The sequence below is a fragment of the Nothobranchius furzeri genome, chromosome 15 (genome assembly GCF_043380555.1).
Source record: "Nothobranchius furzeri strain GRZ-AD chromosome 15, NfurGRZ-RIMD1, whole genome shotgun sequence".
Lineage (NCBI taxonomy): Eukaryota > Metazoa > Chordata > Actinopteri > Cyprinodontiformes > Nothobranchiidae > Nothobranchius > Nothobranchius furzeri.
In genome coordinates this window covers 50,543,889-50,559,104 of record NC_091755.1, presented here as the reverse complement: position 1 = coordinate 50,559,104, position 15,216 = coordinate 50,543,889, and the positions used below count along the sequence as shown (strand labels likewise).

The following is a 15,216-nucleotide window of genomic DNA, read 5'->3' as shown; positions in this document are numbered from 1 at the left end:
TTTGCAGTGTCTTACTGCTATTCTAAACCTTGTTGGATTAGAGTGAGAGATGAATGTCTCGTGTAAGCCAGCCAGACTCCCGGTCCAAGATATTAAGAGCTCCTGTCTCTGCTTCCTCTCAAATCATTTCCTCTGCTGTTGGAGATCGCTCACCGAGCCATTTGGGATAAGTGTCAGATTAATGCTGACTAAGAAAAGAGGCCTGCACGTTGCCAGCGTCAGTGGTAATACATTGGAAGAATGTTCTCTGCTGTCTGTGTGTGGTGGACGGTTGACTACGTTTTCTCTTCCTGATTGGCGCTATGCCATAGCAGAACTGACATTTCTGCCAGTATCATCTTAATTGTGTCTTCTTAAGGGGAGTTGTGATATCGCCTTTTATTGAGCAGATATTATGTGAAACATAGAGCAGTGCATGCATTATTCCTTCTGAAGTTTGATTGGTGAAGAGTCAAAAAAGGTTTGTCAGCTGCAGCCATCCCATCTTAATCCAACAATTAAAGACCAGAGGGACGCTGGTGCGGTTACATCCGTCAGCTGGTGGCTGAAACAGCTAAAAGTAGTAAAAAGTGTCAAATCGCAGAATGTCCAAGGAATGGTTAATGTGACAGGAATGCTGCGTTTACTTGTAAGTAATATAGGCAGACTGTGGATTTCTACAAACCAGGTGAGATGTCCCGAATCCACCACTGTTCATCATGATGGGATGAACCAAACTGTAATATATTTGAATTATTGTTTTAAATGTAACAATTAATATTGGACAATTAAGATTTGACAATTGATAATTATTGGTTTTAAAAACTTAAACTGCATTACCTTGTTGTTTAATAAATGCCGCCCTGGGGCTATCTTATGTAAATAAGTTGTAATGGATGTAAAGAGACACTGGTACAACATGCCATGAGCTAAGAAATGGAACGTGGTGGTCGGAGGGACCGGTGGTGCCTGTGCTCGGCAGCCTCGCCTCTGTCAGTGCGCCCCAGGGCAGCTGTGGCTACATCGTAGCTCATCACCATCAGTGTGTGAATGAGTGTGTGAATGGATGAATGATACACTGTAGTGTAAAGCGCTTTGGAGTCCTTACTCTGAGAGGCGCTATACAAGTGCGGGTCATTTATCATTCCTATTGATGAGAGGGAAACAAAAAGGAAGAATGTTGGAGGACCACTTACGTTTCAGGATGTTCCGGTGATACACAGCCTGCAGTCCTTGCTGGAATATCATTTTACAGAAAGCTTGAAACTTTTACTGACACCAGAAGAACTGGAATGGTGTGTATTACCTGCCTTTAAGATGTGTGTAGAGAATAATCATAATTGAAATCATTTATTTTAGTGAGTTTGCTGCATTATGTAGTTCTAAAAGCCAGCAGGAAATCTAAAACTGTTTTCTGGTAACTTATAAGTATCTCAACATGAGGTGTCACAAAATCACCTAGTTCAAGCCGGTGGTTATAAAATTGCTTTTAGCATCTGTGTTGTTTATGGTTTCTTTATCTCAACTTTCCATTTCAGTCAAGGGTGATCGAAAGCTAAATTCCCCCGAAGGGGGTGAAAATCCTACAGGAAGATGCATGATAGGAAATCTTCTTTGCTGTATTTCAGAGTGGCACAAATAGCTTAGCTGCAGTGAAAAGTGGTGATCCTCCTGCAGAGAACTGACTCAGAGGCAGGAGCTGCCACCGTAAAACAAAGATCGTGTCAAGAGAGGGTGAGACATCTTTAAAGAACACATCATCATTCCCAGAGTGAAAGCCTCTGCCGAGTGGCAAGAGTGAGAAAGTTTTCCATTTGTCCCCCTTGAACTTAAGGATCTTTCCTCCACCATGGGTACTCAAATATAAGTGGCCAAGGGCCACATTTAAAATTCCCTATGAGCTTGAGGGCCAGTGGTGGTGGGGGTACTGCTCTAGACTGCACCATCTTTAATCAATGAAGTTCATTTAAAGCAACTTGTTCATTAATCATTCTTGTTTTTTTTTTGTTAGTTTTGTTTTTACATAAAATTGAGCAGTTTGGGGTTTTAAAACAACAATAAAACTGCAGATTACCTGATCAAACTTTAGGGTAGAGTGTAAAGTGTTTTCCAGTGATAAAAAGAAAACCTGTGCTCATTTGGCATGAGAACTTTCCAACACAAGAGCAATTTCACAAAATGTTTTCGAGAGCTCTCGGTCCAGACAGACATTCAGCTGCACTGACTTACTGGGCCCAGTCCAATGACCTTCACTTGCTCCAGGCTAGTTATTTAACAGGAACCCCTCTTTTCTCCATACAACTCTTACTGTTAACTTCTCTGCTGGTTATTTTTCAATTTCTCGCTCACATAAGAACCAAACTTACAGCCCAGGGCAATAAAGTCAACACTCAACTGTTACATACATTCATATTCTAAGACTTAATCTTCATTCTCTACATAAAGTTGAATGAGATTTAATTTTGTGTGGAATCCTCATTCAAAAACTAAACCAACAACAATTTATAAGCATCCGTCTAAACAGGCACAGTTTAGAGAGTCCCAAAGTAGTCGGTTCAAAGTGAGGTTCTTTGTGTGTTTCTTTTATCCGTGAGGTGGAAGGCAGAATGTTGTGCATGTGACTGTTGGTGTTGAAAGTCCTGACATCTTTAGGGAAACCTCCAGCTCTTCACACTCCGTTCTGACTGGGTGTGAGGGTGCACCCCATGTTTTTTTTTTGTTGTTGTTGTTCCTTTTTCTCGTTCCAGGGCCTTTTAGTCTTGAGTGCTGCGGTTACCAAACCACACCGTAATGCATTAATTCGGGACATGCTCCACAGTGCCCCCTGTAGCTTTGGATAAGGGAGGTTGGCTCGTCTCAGCCTCAGCAGGAAGGCTTTGAAGATTAAAGTCCACAGATGTCATTGTAAACTATTGTAAAAATATATATATACATATTTAGATCAATGAAATTCGGCCATGACCAAACTATTGTAATGGTCTTTCGGACATTCTCACAAACAGGTAAAGTTTTTTTTTAATGCTAATGTATGCTGTTTCCTGTTTTTTTTCTTCCTTCCTTTCAGTGGTGGGACTCCACTGACTGTGAGTGGGACCAACCTTGCAACCATTCGAGAACCAAAGATGAGAGCCAAGTATGGGCAGGCAGAGTCCTTCCATGTGAGTCTCAATGTGACTAACATGTATGAGCCTGTTTTAATACATAAACAATCATGAGCATGACTTTATGCAAATACTAGGAATGCAACGATACACCCTTTTTTCCAAACTGATACGATACTGATACTTGGATCTGAGTACTTGTCGATTACCGATATCGATACTTCTACCACACCAAAAAATGCAATGATTTGGAATACTGATTTTAATTTCTTCTCTGCTTTCAGGAAAAGACCGTGGGGGAGATTAAAAGTAAAATATATGAATAAAAATCATCACAAAACTAAAATATAAGGTGAACAGAAATGACAAGTTACAGTAAAGCCATTTTCAAGCAACTGCATTGGTATCGGCTCCTGGTATCGGTTAACTTTTACCGATACCGATACTGGAATCAGTACTGGTACCGGCACCGATACCGATTCCAGCATCGATATCGGTATTGGTGCATCCCTAGCAAATATATCATTTACATTTTACCTGGATTTATACTAAGACGCTCCAAAAAACCCTTCACAACCCTCACATATCTATAAATGACCAAATTCAATGTCATGCTCTAGTGATGTCTTTTTCCCCTCAGCTAATGACGTCTAACACTTCCACAGGCTACAGAGCATTTCAAATGTCACCGTCGCCTCATGAGTGTTTGTGCAGCAGACTGACAACTTGACAGACTGCATGTGTGAAAGAGAAAAAAGAAAGTCCGTTGATGAGCTTGACAAGAACTTTGTTTATTATTGCTTAAAGTGGAAGCGAGTTGTCATGGCTAAGAACTCCACATGGAAGCACTTCAACCTGCTAATAAAGATGCATCTTACGGAGTCAGACAGCCTACGCCGTGCATCCCACACAGCCTTTTATCAAAGTGCTCCTTTGCACTTAACGGCCTGCGCTGGTGCTTTTCAATGTTGACACAAATTTACAACAGATCACAGTTTGCATCTCTATTCTGGTTTTCTGGTATTCTTGTTAACAATTAACTGGAAGCAATCAAAGTGAACAATGCCTTTTTTGTCATTGTGGCATCACAAACTGATCTTAATGCAGACTAAATGCTTCTTCTGCATAAATAATAAATAAATAGAGGCTTTTTATTTGTATTTTTGAGTAAATTGTCTTTGGAAACCCGTTAAGCTGTTCTATATATTGAGGCGTCTTGTATTTATGTTTTCTCTAAAGCACTGAGTAAATACTCGCGGGTACCAGCACTGCAACAGAGCACGTTATTCTTTATTAACAGTTGATAATAAATTTGCAACCAGTTTACTTTGCCAATCATTCTAACAGGGCACTGGCTTAAACAATGACAGGTTATACCCAACAGATGTTTTACAAAGAAAATAATGACCTACACGGTTTGTTTGCTGCATTTCTGATGAGGCAGAGCTGCTTTCTCTGTTCAGCATCTGAACACAGTCTGGATTTCACAGATATTTAAAATTCTGTCTATTTTATAAAGAAGATGAGAAAAATAAGTTTTTGGACAGTAGTTGAAGTCGTGATCTTTCCTTTTATCGTTTTCAGAACTGCACGGTGTACAACAACTCGGTGATGGTCTGCCTCGCTCCTTCGGTGGCAGACTCAGAACTTGGCTTTTCTGAGACCGGCACCGGCCCGGATGAAATTGGTTTCTACATGGACAATGTGAATGCTCTGGTGGTGGTCAATGAGACGTTCAGCTACTACCCCGACCCCGTTTTTGAGCCACTGAGTCCATCTGGCGTGCTGAAGCTCAAACCCACCTCTCCTCTCATACTGAAGGTCAGAGACAAACAGCTGTTTTTCCCGAGACTTTTACTCAGATGACTTTATCGATGCAGTGATCTGATGTTTTTATCTCACAAACTACTTTGTCCGGGCTTTGTAAATGTTTTTTAACTTGTTCACAATAACTTGTGAAAATGAAGAGATTCAGGTGTAGACAGTTTATGAAGGAGGTCGTCTTTATTTCATCGTTACTAAGTAAATTGGTCTTTATTTCTTACAATGTCTTAAATACTGATTCAATTCAATTCAATTCAAAAATACTTTATTAATCCCAGACGGAAATCTATTGCTGTAGTAGCTCAGAATAATAATAATAAACAAGTCGTCAAAGAGTTGTTGTATGTTACAATGGCTGTTGGTAGGAAGGATCTCCAGTAGCGGTCAGTGTTGCAGCGAAACTGAAGAAGTCTCTGACTGAAGACACTCTTCCGTTGTCAGACAGTCTTGTGAAGATTCAATTCAAGTTCAAATTCAGGATAACTCATTGTAGGATGTGCAGTTTTATTTGAGTAAAGCTAAATTATTTATTAACCCTCCCACTGTCCTAATGGGTGTGACCCCACAAGGAAAGTTGACCATTGAGCAGGGTTGATTGTTTATTCCTTGGGTCCATGTGGCAGGGGTGAGGGGGTGAGGAGTGAGCACCACCTCACCCCTGCCACATGGACCTCAAAGGATAAACCATCAACCCTGCTCAATGGTCAACTTTCCTCGTGGGGTCACACCCATAAAGACAGTGGGAGGGTTAAAGACCAATTTGTTAATTTTTCTATAAACACAGGAACGGTGGCGCAGTGTTTGAGGGTGACAATAAAGGAAAAGAAAATGAGATTTTTAGCAAGAAGAAACCTCCAGCAAAACCTGAACCAAGCTCAGAGTTAGCTAACTCTGGCCTGAGACACCAGGAGAGAATCAGTCGTGATTACTAAAGCAGAGGGAACCAACACAGTCGAAACAAACAAGGAGGGTGATAATGAGCAATGCCACCAGAGTGAGGAAATCAAGATGTCCTCCGGCAGTATAGGAAGATATTTTGTGATGTCAATGTTTGTTTCTCACATTACATCACAGGATTTGTGGCCAGAAACTATGTATTTTGCCTGTAGTTCGGTTGTTTTTCACGTTTGGAGGAAGATTTAGCAAAGCAGATGGATCGTTATTGCTTTGTGGTCGATTGTTTGGCCCGTGGGAGGCTTGACAAAAAGTTTTAGTGGAGTCTCCTCCATAAACGACCACGAAATGCGATTGAGGTGATTGCGAACAACCCAGACTCTCTGAAGAAAGCCTGGATTCCTGCATTAACAGACAGTTTGTGAAGTTCAATAACTAAGTATTTGTTAATTAAAGGAGCCACTTTTAAAAACATTCATCTTCGTGTATTTTTAAAGCCACGGTCATCTTGTTTTCGCATTCTGATTCAGGTGTCTCAACTTACAATCATTATAACAATAAAGAAATAAATAAGGACGCTGATAAAAGACTTACCCAGTTTTGAGGATTTATCCTTTTTCTTTGACAATCAGCCACAGATGATGGGATTTGAGCTGTGGCTGATTGTCAGAGGGGACTGCTGCTATTAGCTATCTTTTGTATATTCGTTCTGTTTTTCTTATGAATGAATATCTAAGTTCTTTTTTTAAACACAGGAAAGGTTTTCTTACCTTGCTGACAGTTTTGATCACTCCTGCGATCTTCACCAGAGGTAGCCGCTAATAGCGGCGTCACTTCCCTCTCTGTTTATCCGTGGGCAGCAGAGGGCGGTGTCGCCCTAAGTGTGAGAAGGAAACAAGCCTAAGACACACAAGAGCAGCAAGACAAGAAGCAGAAAGTTCAATAACGAAATCAGCTGTAACTGACCACTGCTTAAGGCAAAGGGACTGGAACAACGCAAGGATCATAACCACCGAACAGCAGAAACATAAAAGATGGATTAAGGAAGTCATGGAAATACGGAGATGTGGGTATGAAACCATGAACAGAGACGAGGGGGTCTACACATTAGATCATGCACGGGACTGTGCCATCGGTGTGGAGAGCGCGGGCAGCAGAGGGCGACAACGTCCTCTGCTGCCTGCGGATAAATGAAGAAGGAAGTGACGCCGCCATTAGCGGCTAGCTCTGATGAAGATCACAGGAGTGATTGAAACTGACAGCAAGGTAAAAAAAACTGTTAGCAATATTATATTAGCTATTAGCATTATTAGCACGACCGCCACTTTCTGTTTACAGAAGCGATCGGCCCAACTTCCCATAAAACTAAACAATCTTAGGCCTCTAGAGTTTTTAAAGTCTTAAAATGTTATGAGTGAAGGGTCTAAAGCTTTCTGTTAAATCGGAAGAAATGTCTCCCCAGCAGATTTGTGAAAAAAAACTTCGGCGAATCGGACCATCGTTTCCCATCAGAGCTCATACAAGTTTTAAATAACTTTCACTTTGTCTTCAGTACAGATTTTAATCTTCTCGCTTAACCTCCTCCTGTCTTCAGACGGTAAAGTGATCATTGGGGATTTGGCCCGCAAACTCGAAACGGTGTACGTCGCGTATTGATAGCAGGCCATATTGTGTTTGTTTTTGCCACCCAGCACTCGCACATGCGCAGAAAGATGAAAAAAAGATGTCAACAAAGATTTTCCTAAAGCAGCATAACTAAAGGGATGAGCCTATATAACTCAAGGTAACCCTAACCAGAACATTTATCAAAAAGGAAAATCGTTTTAAGTCTAATAAAATTATGCAAGGTGTCTGCCTGAAGTTGGTTCCACAAAACTCTGCCTTCCATTCATTTAGAAACTTGAGGAACAAGTAAGCCTGCTTTTTGAGAGCCAAGTGCTCTGTGGGGAATATCTGGAATGAAAAGATTTCTAATATATGAAGGAGCTTGATATTCCAGAGCTTTATAAGGTAGAGGTATTTTTTTATGTTCAGTACTGAATCTTACAAAGAACCAATAAAGCGATGATCAGACGGACTCCTCAGAACCAGCACCATAGAAAGGTTGCATAAGTTTGGATGAATTTGACCATTTAACAATAATTTTGAACTTGATCCAGTGTAGCTTAATGAAAAGTGTCTATTTGTTCTGGTGGATGAATGTTTTTTTTTTGTTTTTTTTTTCAAGGATGTTTTCCTTTTAAGAGTTTCAAACATTTCAAATCCACACAGTTGCAAAGCCACCAAGCACAAACAAAATCACTGGCTCTCACAAAAAGGAGAAAGAAAATTGTTTTGGAGTGTGTGTGCAAGGTCTCTTAGGAGGACAAAAAGAAAAATCTCTAATTCGGCAATGACAGCTGAAAGCAAATGTCCGCATCTTCCAAGGCCGGTTTCTGTCCTTCACTATCAGCAACTTCTTTAAAAGCAGTTCTTCTCAACAGCCTCCAGCCCTTTCAAATAACAGTCTTTTCAATTTGTGTAATTAATTTGTGGAGCTAGAAGGGCACGGCGGAAGCACGCGGGCCTGTGGTCCAAGAAATTTGGATTATATTGCTTTTCATTTTCATTACCAGTGAATGGGTGTGGGTATGTGAAATTAATTGGCAATTTCTGAGTTTCGCCTACGTGTCGCTGCGTTGTCTTAATGTGTTCACCTGAAATCTTAGGTCAGAGAGTGACTGAAGAGAAGCTAATGTGGGTGTTGGAGTAGAAACATGCAAATATGTGTGCACAGCCACTGTAGTACTGATTCAGACATGTTGTGGCCAGAAATGGTTTAATATTTTATTTGCACAAACCAATCACTGAGCTGCTGACAGTGTGGGGCCCAAAAATGTGTAATTTGCATTAAAAAGGTACTTACTGTAATTTAATGAAGAGACAATATGAATGCAATTTTGTTTCGATCGGTGTCGTATTTATGTGCTACGATTGCACTGAAACCAATGTTTGGTGCCTTTATCTCTTCTATAAAGAATTTCCTCGACTATCTCTTATGTTATCAAAGAGGGGGTTACGGTGCTTATTTATATGAAGAGACTAAAAACAGCGTGACCGCTGCAAATTTTTTTCTTAAATGATCATTTATTTGCAAAAGGCGTTGCCGTAATTGCCAAATCTCCTGCTTGGCTTGTCAGTGGAACTGCTTACTGAGTGGAAGCACTGATGAGATGGACAAAAATGCATTTTAGAGAGATGGGATGTGAGGGTAGCACTCCTCACATGCATGCATTTCACTTACCACGCAATTAATTTCTCATCTTTCAACGTTGGAATTGTTCTTCACTGTCTTAAAAAAAGAAAAAGTGGGAAAAAAATGATCCTGTTGTTTCTTGAGCGCTCTTCCTGCACCCCGTATGTATTTTTGAGAGTGTTTCTCTGCATGATGCTTCTTTCCTGTAGTGTTTATCTGCCGAAACAGCGCTGTGTGTGCGCCAATGCCTCCATTGCATGTGTGGTTTGATCTCTGCGTGTGTGAATGCGTATATAGGATACTGTGGGATTGTGAGATGGAATGGGATGCATGTTTACAGGGTTGCAGAGCAGGTCGGGTGGCAGTAGCCCACAGAGATGACGGGATTGGAAAAAGGAGTCTGTCTCTGCGTCCCACTGCTAAGCCAGCGGGAGATGTGGCAGCTATCTCCAGTCTCCCGTTTTCTAACTCACAAACTCCAAGACCATTCTGCTTCTCCCCCCATCTGTTCCCCTTATGCTCCTTTCCTCTTTTCCAATCCATTTCCTTTGATTAGTATTTGATTTATTGCCACTTTTGTTGCCTTTTTTCTTGAATTCTATTGAGATTTGTTTTAATCAAAACTCACACTTTCCCTTTTCTATCACTGTCAAATTGTCCAATAAATCTCAAACTGATTAGGTAACAAAATGAAAATGTCAAAAATAAAAGATTAACATGTTTTTTTCCTTCACACTCCCAACAGAATCTATGTGTATTTGGTGATTCTGTGGTTGCATATCCAAACTTTAACATTATACAGCATTGGACAGAGTAATCTTACCTCTATGGAGTCCAGGTAGTGCCCAGTGCTGAAAACAAAATGAATTGAAGCTCATGAAAAGGCATTTTGGTTTATTTGCAAAAGGAAGAGTACAAAAGGAAAATGTTTGATGTCAGAACAATGCAACCGTTGTTTTGTACAGAGCTTTTTTTCACCAAATGCTAATTTGCAACATTTCAAGTTCTTCAGGGCTAGTTTAATAACGATTTCATCAGCTTAGTTTAAAACCTCAAGATGTGTTTTAAGCCTTTTTGTACTGACATCAGAACTGAGGGCACATTTCTAAAACAGAATCAGATGTAATGTTTTTTTTTCATAATTGGCACAAGTTTGTCTCCATACTTTGAGAATCACTGACGTAAATGTAACTAAACACAGGAATATGCAAGGAAGTTGAAACTTAAAAAGGACCCCCGGTTAATGATTCTGGTTTACACATCGAGTCTCTTTCCACATAAACAAATGGGATGATAAAAATATATATATATATATATATATATATATATATATATATATATATATATATATATGTATATATATATATATATATATATATATATATATATATATATGTATATATATATATATATATATGTATATATATATATATATATATGTATATATATATATATATATGTATATATATATGTATATATATATATATATATATATATATGTATATATGTATATATATATATATATGTATATATGTATGTATATATGTATATGTATATATATATATATATATATATATATATATATATATGTATATATATATGTATATATGTATATGTATATATATATATATATATATATATATATATATATATATATATATATATATATATATATGTATATATTTATATATGTATATATTTATATATATGTATGTATATATATATATATATATATATGTATATATATATATATATATATATGTATATATATATATATATATTTCCAAGGTGTTGGCTTTTATTCATTTATGTGGTCCTCATCTTGATGCTGCATATTTAAAAAAATGAGAATGAAGTGTGAGCAAATGCAAAATAGAACAACAACAATAAATCATCACTGATCATCGCTGTTGGTGTGAATAATTATGAGGTAAACGTGTCAAATAGAGGTTTTATTCAAAGATAATTAAAGGTACAGCATTTGTTTTTTTACATATTTTTCATGAAGATTGTCAGCCAGAGAAGAGGATAACAGAAGACGATGGTTTACAAAGAAAAGTTGTTGGTTATGTCTTCCTCACTTTGTAGTTTAGTAAGATACTTAATAACCATAAATGTGCTGAACTCTAGTAACTGTCCTCAGGAAAGTGCATGTTGGTAAATGAGCTGAGTGCCGCTCCTCATCTCTTCCCCTCTCCCGTCGGCGTTTAGGGTCGTAACCTGATCCCAGCGGCCCCAGGTAACAGTCGCCTGAACTACACGGTGCTGATTGGAGAGACTCCCTGCATCCTGACCCTGTCTGAGAGCCAGCTGTTGTGTGAATGGCCCAACCTCACCGGACAACACAAAGTCACGGTCAGATCACGACTCCGTGTCCCACTGCTTTGTCATCTGTCTCCATCCTGTTTGGTTTCACTTTACCACATATGCAATGTCTTCAGATGAATTACAATATAAGAAGTTAATTATTATAAACATGGACACATCTTAATCTGACAGTTTCAACTCGAGGCGTTTTTCTGCCATTGTAGAGTTTTATAAATAACCCTATGTCTGGTTTCTAAACTATTTCCTTTGACAGGTTCAGGATGTGCTCCGATGCGTTTGCACTCCAAGGCTGCAGTTAAATATGTTACGCTTAATTAACACGTTGATGTTCGTTGGCCCTCTGATAATCTGTGGCTGAAAATAAGTTTCATTTTGTCACAAGTGTCAGAAAACTGACAAACGTTTGTTCGCTGAGCAATTTGAGACACAAGGGAACAAACAGTGTTTATTTTTTTCATCCTCAACATGTCGACCTTTTTTCCCGCAGACGTGGTTTTGTTTTACCCACCGAGACTTACAGCTCTGGTTTTTCCTCACATCTCCTCAGTATTTTATTATCTAAATGTGATTATAAAAGGATTTAACAGAACAGAATGGAAGGTGCCCACCCCTGAGTGAAACAGTTCTCAACCCAGTCTTGCTCTGTCACTGTAACGGTAATCCACCTCTCTTCTACAGCAGAGATTCTGACTGAGAACAGGAGGTCCAATCAATAACAAAACTAAAATTAACTGTTCTATTAAAGTAAACCGGATCTCTTATGATGAATTATGTAAATGGAAACTGTGTTCCCTCGCCCGGACGTGGGTCACTGGGGCCCCCCTCTGGAGCCAGGCCTGGTCACTGCCCAACCATACGGTTGTTGTTGGTTTAATTGGCAAAGTTGTGGCAGGAAAAACTCCTTTAAGTTTGTTCTGAAACATCAAAACTTCTTTAATACCCAAAAGGTGAGAGGATACAGCTTTGTTCTTTATCCAGAGAAAGCCTTGGTATATTCAATATGTTTTACATTTAAGGATTTTATCAGCCTCAGCAAAATTGCAATAAATAAATAAATGAATGATAAAGGCTTAACTTTCCCGACCAGAGTGGAGTATCATCTTTGTTTATTGTGACATTCTTTATCTTTTTACTTTTTAGTTACTAAAGCTACATCTGTGGCCCTTTTTTTATGAATAAAGATGTAGAAGACCCGTAGAATATTCAGAAAATAAGCAACCAAGACATGAAACAACTTTTCAGCATCACTCTGGGGAAGATTCTTTCTGATTTTAGAGGTTCTAAGAGAAAAGTAGCCTTGGATAGTTGTTTTTGTATTGGAATCAACAGAAAATTGCTAATTCTTTACTGAAAAACTCAAAGACAAGGGAGTGCCGTCAAAAGAAACTGGGAAGGAGATGGAAGGCTATGTGGCTACAAATGCTGGTTCAATAAATGTATTGTAATAGTCATCCATACCTTCGCTTACATTAGGTGGGTTTTTAATTTGGGTTCTTCAATACTTTCTCATGATTTCATTGACAAGTTGTTGGGATGACATGATGGGATTATTGGCATAGAGATTGACCAATAGGGGTTTTCTATTACCAATGTTGATGCCGATATGTAGAAATCATGGTCTGCCAATGGCCACAATGATTTTCAAGGCCAATATCTAAACATTTTCTACCTGATTTGCATTCTAAAAACGACAGTGGATGAAAATTTCTGAACCTGAATTTATTTTTAATATAAAATCCCAACAAGTAGAAAAGTCCCACGTGATCTCTTTTCAATAATGCGCCTGTTGTTGCAACCGTAGGCTGCACAAGAAACGGGCATAGTTGTTCATTCTGCGTTGACTTCAGTTGGGTTTGGATAGTGAGGAGACCCACCCGATATGGCGGCGATGCTGATATGCTCTCCAGCGCCCAATGGATGTCCATAAACATGAACACGTAGATGCCCCATTGGGCACTGGAGAGCCTATCAGCCATATTGGATGGGTCTCCTCACTCTCCAAAGTCACTGCAGCGTGAGCAATGTGCCCATTTTTTTGTGCAGCCTACAGTTGAAACAACCGGTCACGTGGGATTACTATTGACTTTTCTAGCCTACCTGACTTTATGTATTAATTTATTTTGTTTAATTACATTTATATTGTATTTTTAATGCCATGCCACATGTCTAATTTTGTGAACAAGATTGATAAAATGTGATTTTTTTGTTTGTTGGATAAGCACCTTCCTCAGTGGAAATGAATGCACTAGGGGTGAATGGAGTCCCATCTAAGATGGCGGCCGGCCACTACGGCAGCTCCAATTGGAAGCACCAGTCCACGGGGCATCTACATATTCATGTCTGTGGGGTAAACGGGCAGCCTGTTGATTAGTCTGAGCGTTAATGCAAGCTAGTGATGAGTCTGATTTAATGCTAAAAAAGTGACTTGGGTTATGGTAAACCCTGTCTGCAGGGAAGATGGTGCCCAACTGACCACTTAATCAAGTGATATTTGTTTGGACAAACTCTGCAACTGCATTTTTGGTCCCACACAGAGATGCTTTGTAATGAAACTCACATTTTCATCACATTTTTAGAATATATGTATGCAGAAGCCAAACATATTAATTCTAACATCCTATCAAAGTTTAAAGTTTTTGATTTTGGCTTACCCAAAAGGTTATGAAAAGTAGCATCTCTTTTTGACAATTTATGTCCATTTACTAAAATTGTTTCTGTCATTCCTAAAATAATCTATTATACTTTTACTGTGATCATGTTTTTAATTTGTACCATGTGGTTTCAAATGAAAGACCAAGTTCCAAATGTCCACGTTGCGAAAATGTAACCTTCCTTTCTGGGGTTTGATGTTTTGTGAATTAGCGCTATGGCGGCGGACAGTCCTGTGTAAAAGTCTAAGAGTAACTTTAAGTTTGGCTGCACTTGTCCGGGGTGCTGAGCTGTCAGAGGGATCCCGACTGAAATCCCTCCTTCGCTGCGACTGAAGCCGACTTTTACAATCACAGAGCAGCTCAACGAGCATCTGAACTGAGGAAGGTCAAACCTCATCACGGTGCCACGGCCTTCAGCATGAATATATTTGGATGTTTTTTTTAAATATCCCAATAGTGCATCCACTCAGCTCCCACTTCCCCATCTACGGCTTTAAATGTATCACCAGTGTCCTTTCACAGTCATTTCCTTATATCTTTATGACATTTACTCCTTGCTAGCTACAGTCAATAAACCTAGAAAGCCACTGACAGCGCATCTATGTAATTCAGTATGATAGCCCTCAACGGAACCAGCCAGCTCCAAGGTGGATCTCTCTTGAAGCCCCCCATCCCCCCATCCCCTGTTTTCCCTTATTTTGAACTGAATGTCATGTTAAATATCGGAGCGCTGCGATGTGTTAGTGGGGGCGGTGGAGTTAGTCCTTCGTGTGACAATAGCCGAGGAAAAAATTGAGCTGTCTGTTCCTATCGCCTCTTTTACATGCTCTCTGTTTGTGGCTTGCTTCTGGTGTGTGTGTGTATATGTGTATGTTTGTGTATGTGTGTGTGTGTGTGTGTGTGTGTGTGTGTGTGTGTGTGTGTGTGTGTGTGTGTGTGTGTGTGTGTGTGTGTGTGTGTGTGTGTGTGTGTGTGTGTCGTACAGAAGGACACAGCTGTGGCACACTAATATTCCCCAATGGGTGTCGATGTGCACGCTGGCCTTGTGCGTGGTGTTGTGCATGTTTGGGTGTACAGTAAGACGGGGTTGTTTTGCCCTCAGATGCTCAGCTGTGTGTTGGCAGCTGTGTGCCTCCCTTGAGTTTTCAAAGAAACTTGTTTGCTGTTTTGGCCTTCAGCTTTTTAAGTTGGTCTGCCAGTCCGT

General features: G+C 39.5%; 1 protein-coding gene across 2 annotated transcripts in view; it reads left to right on the top strand.

Moving 5' to 3' along the window:
* plxna1a (plexin A1a) overlaps nucleotides 1-15,216 on the top strand; it is a 294,975-nt gene that overhangs the window by 224,957 nt on the left and 54,802 nt on the right. For both annotated transcript variants that reach the window (XM_070544978.1, XM_070544977.1), the window contains exons 16-18: nucleotides 3,044-3,137; nucleotides 4,665-4,901; nucleotides 11,245-11,388. In XM_070544978.1, coding sequence (XP_070401079.1) covers nucleotides 3,044-3,137; nucleotides 4,665-4,901; nucleotides 11,245-11,388 — 475 coding nt within the window. The remainder of the gene's footprint in view (nucleotides 1-3,043; nucleotides 3,138-4,664; nucleotides 4,902-11,244; nucleotides 11,389-15,216) is intronic.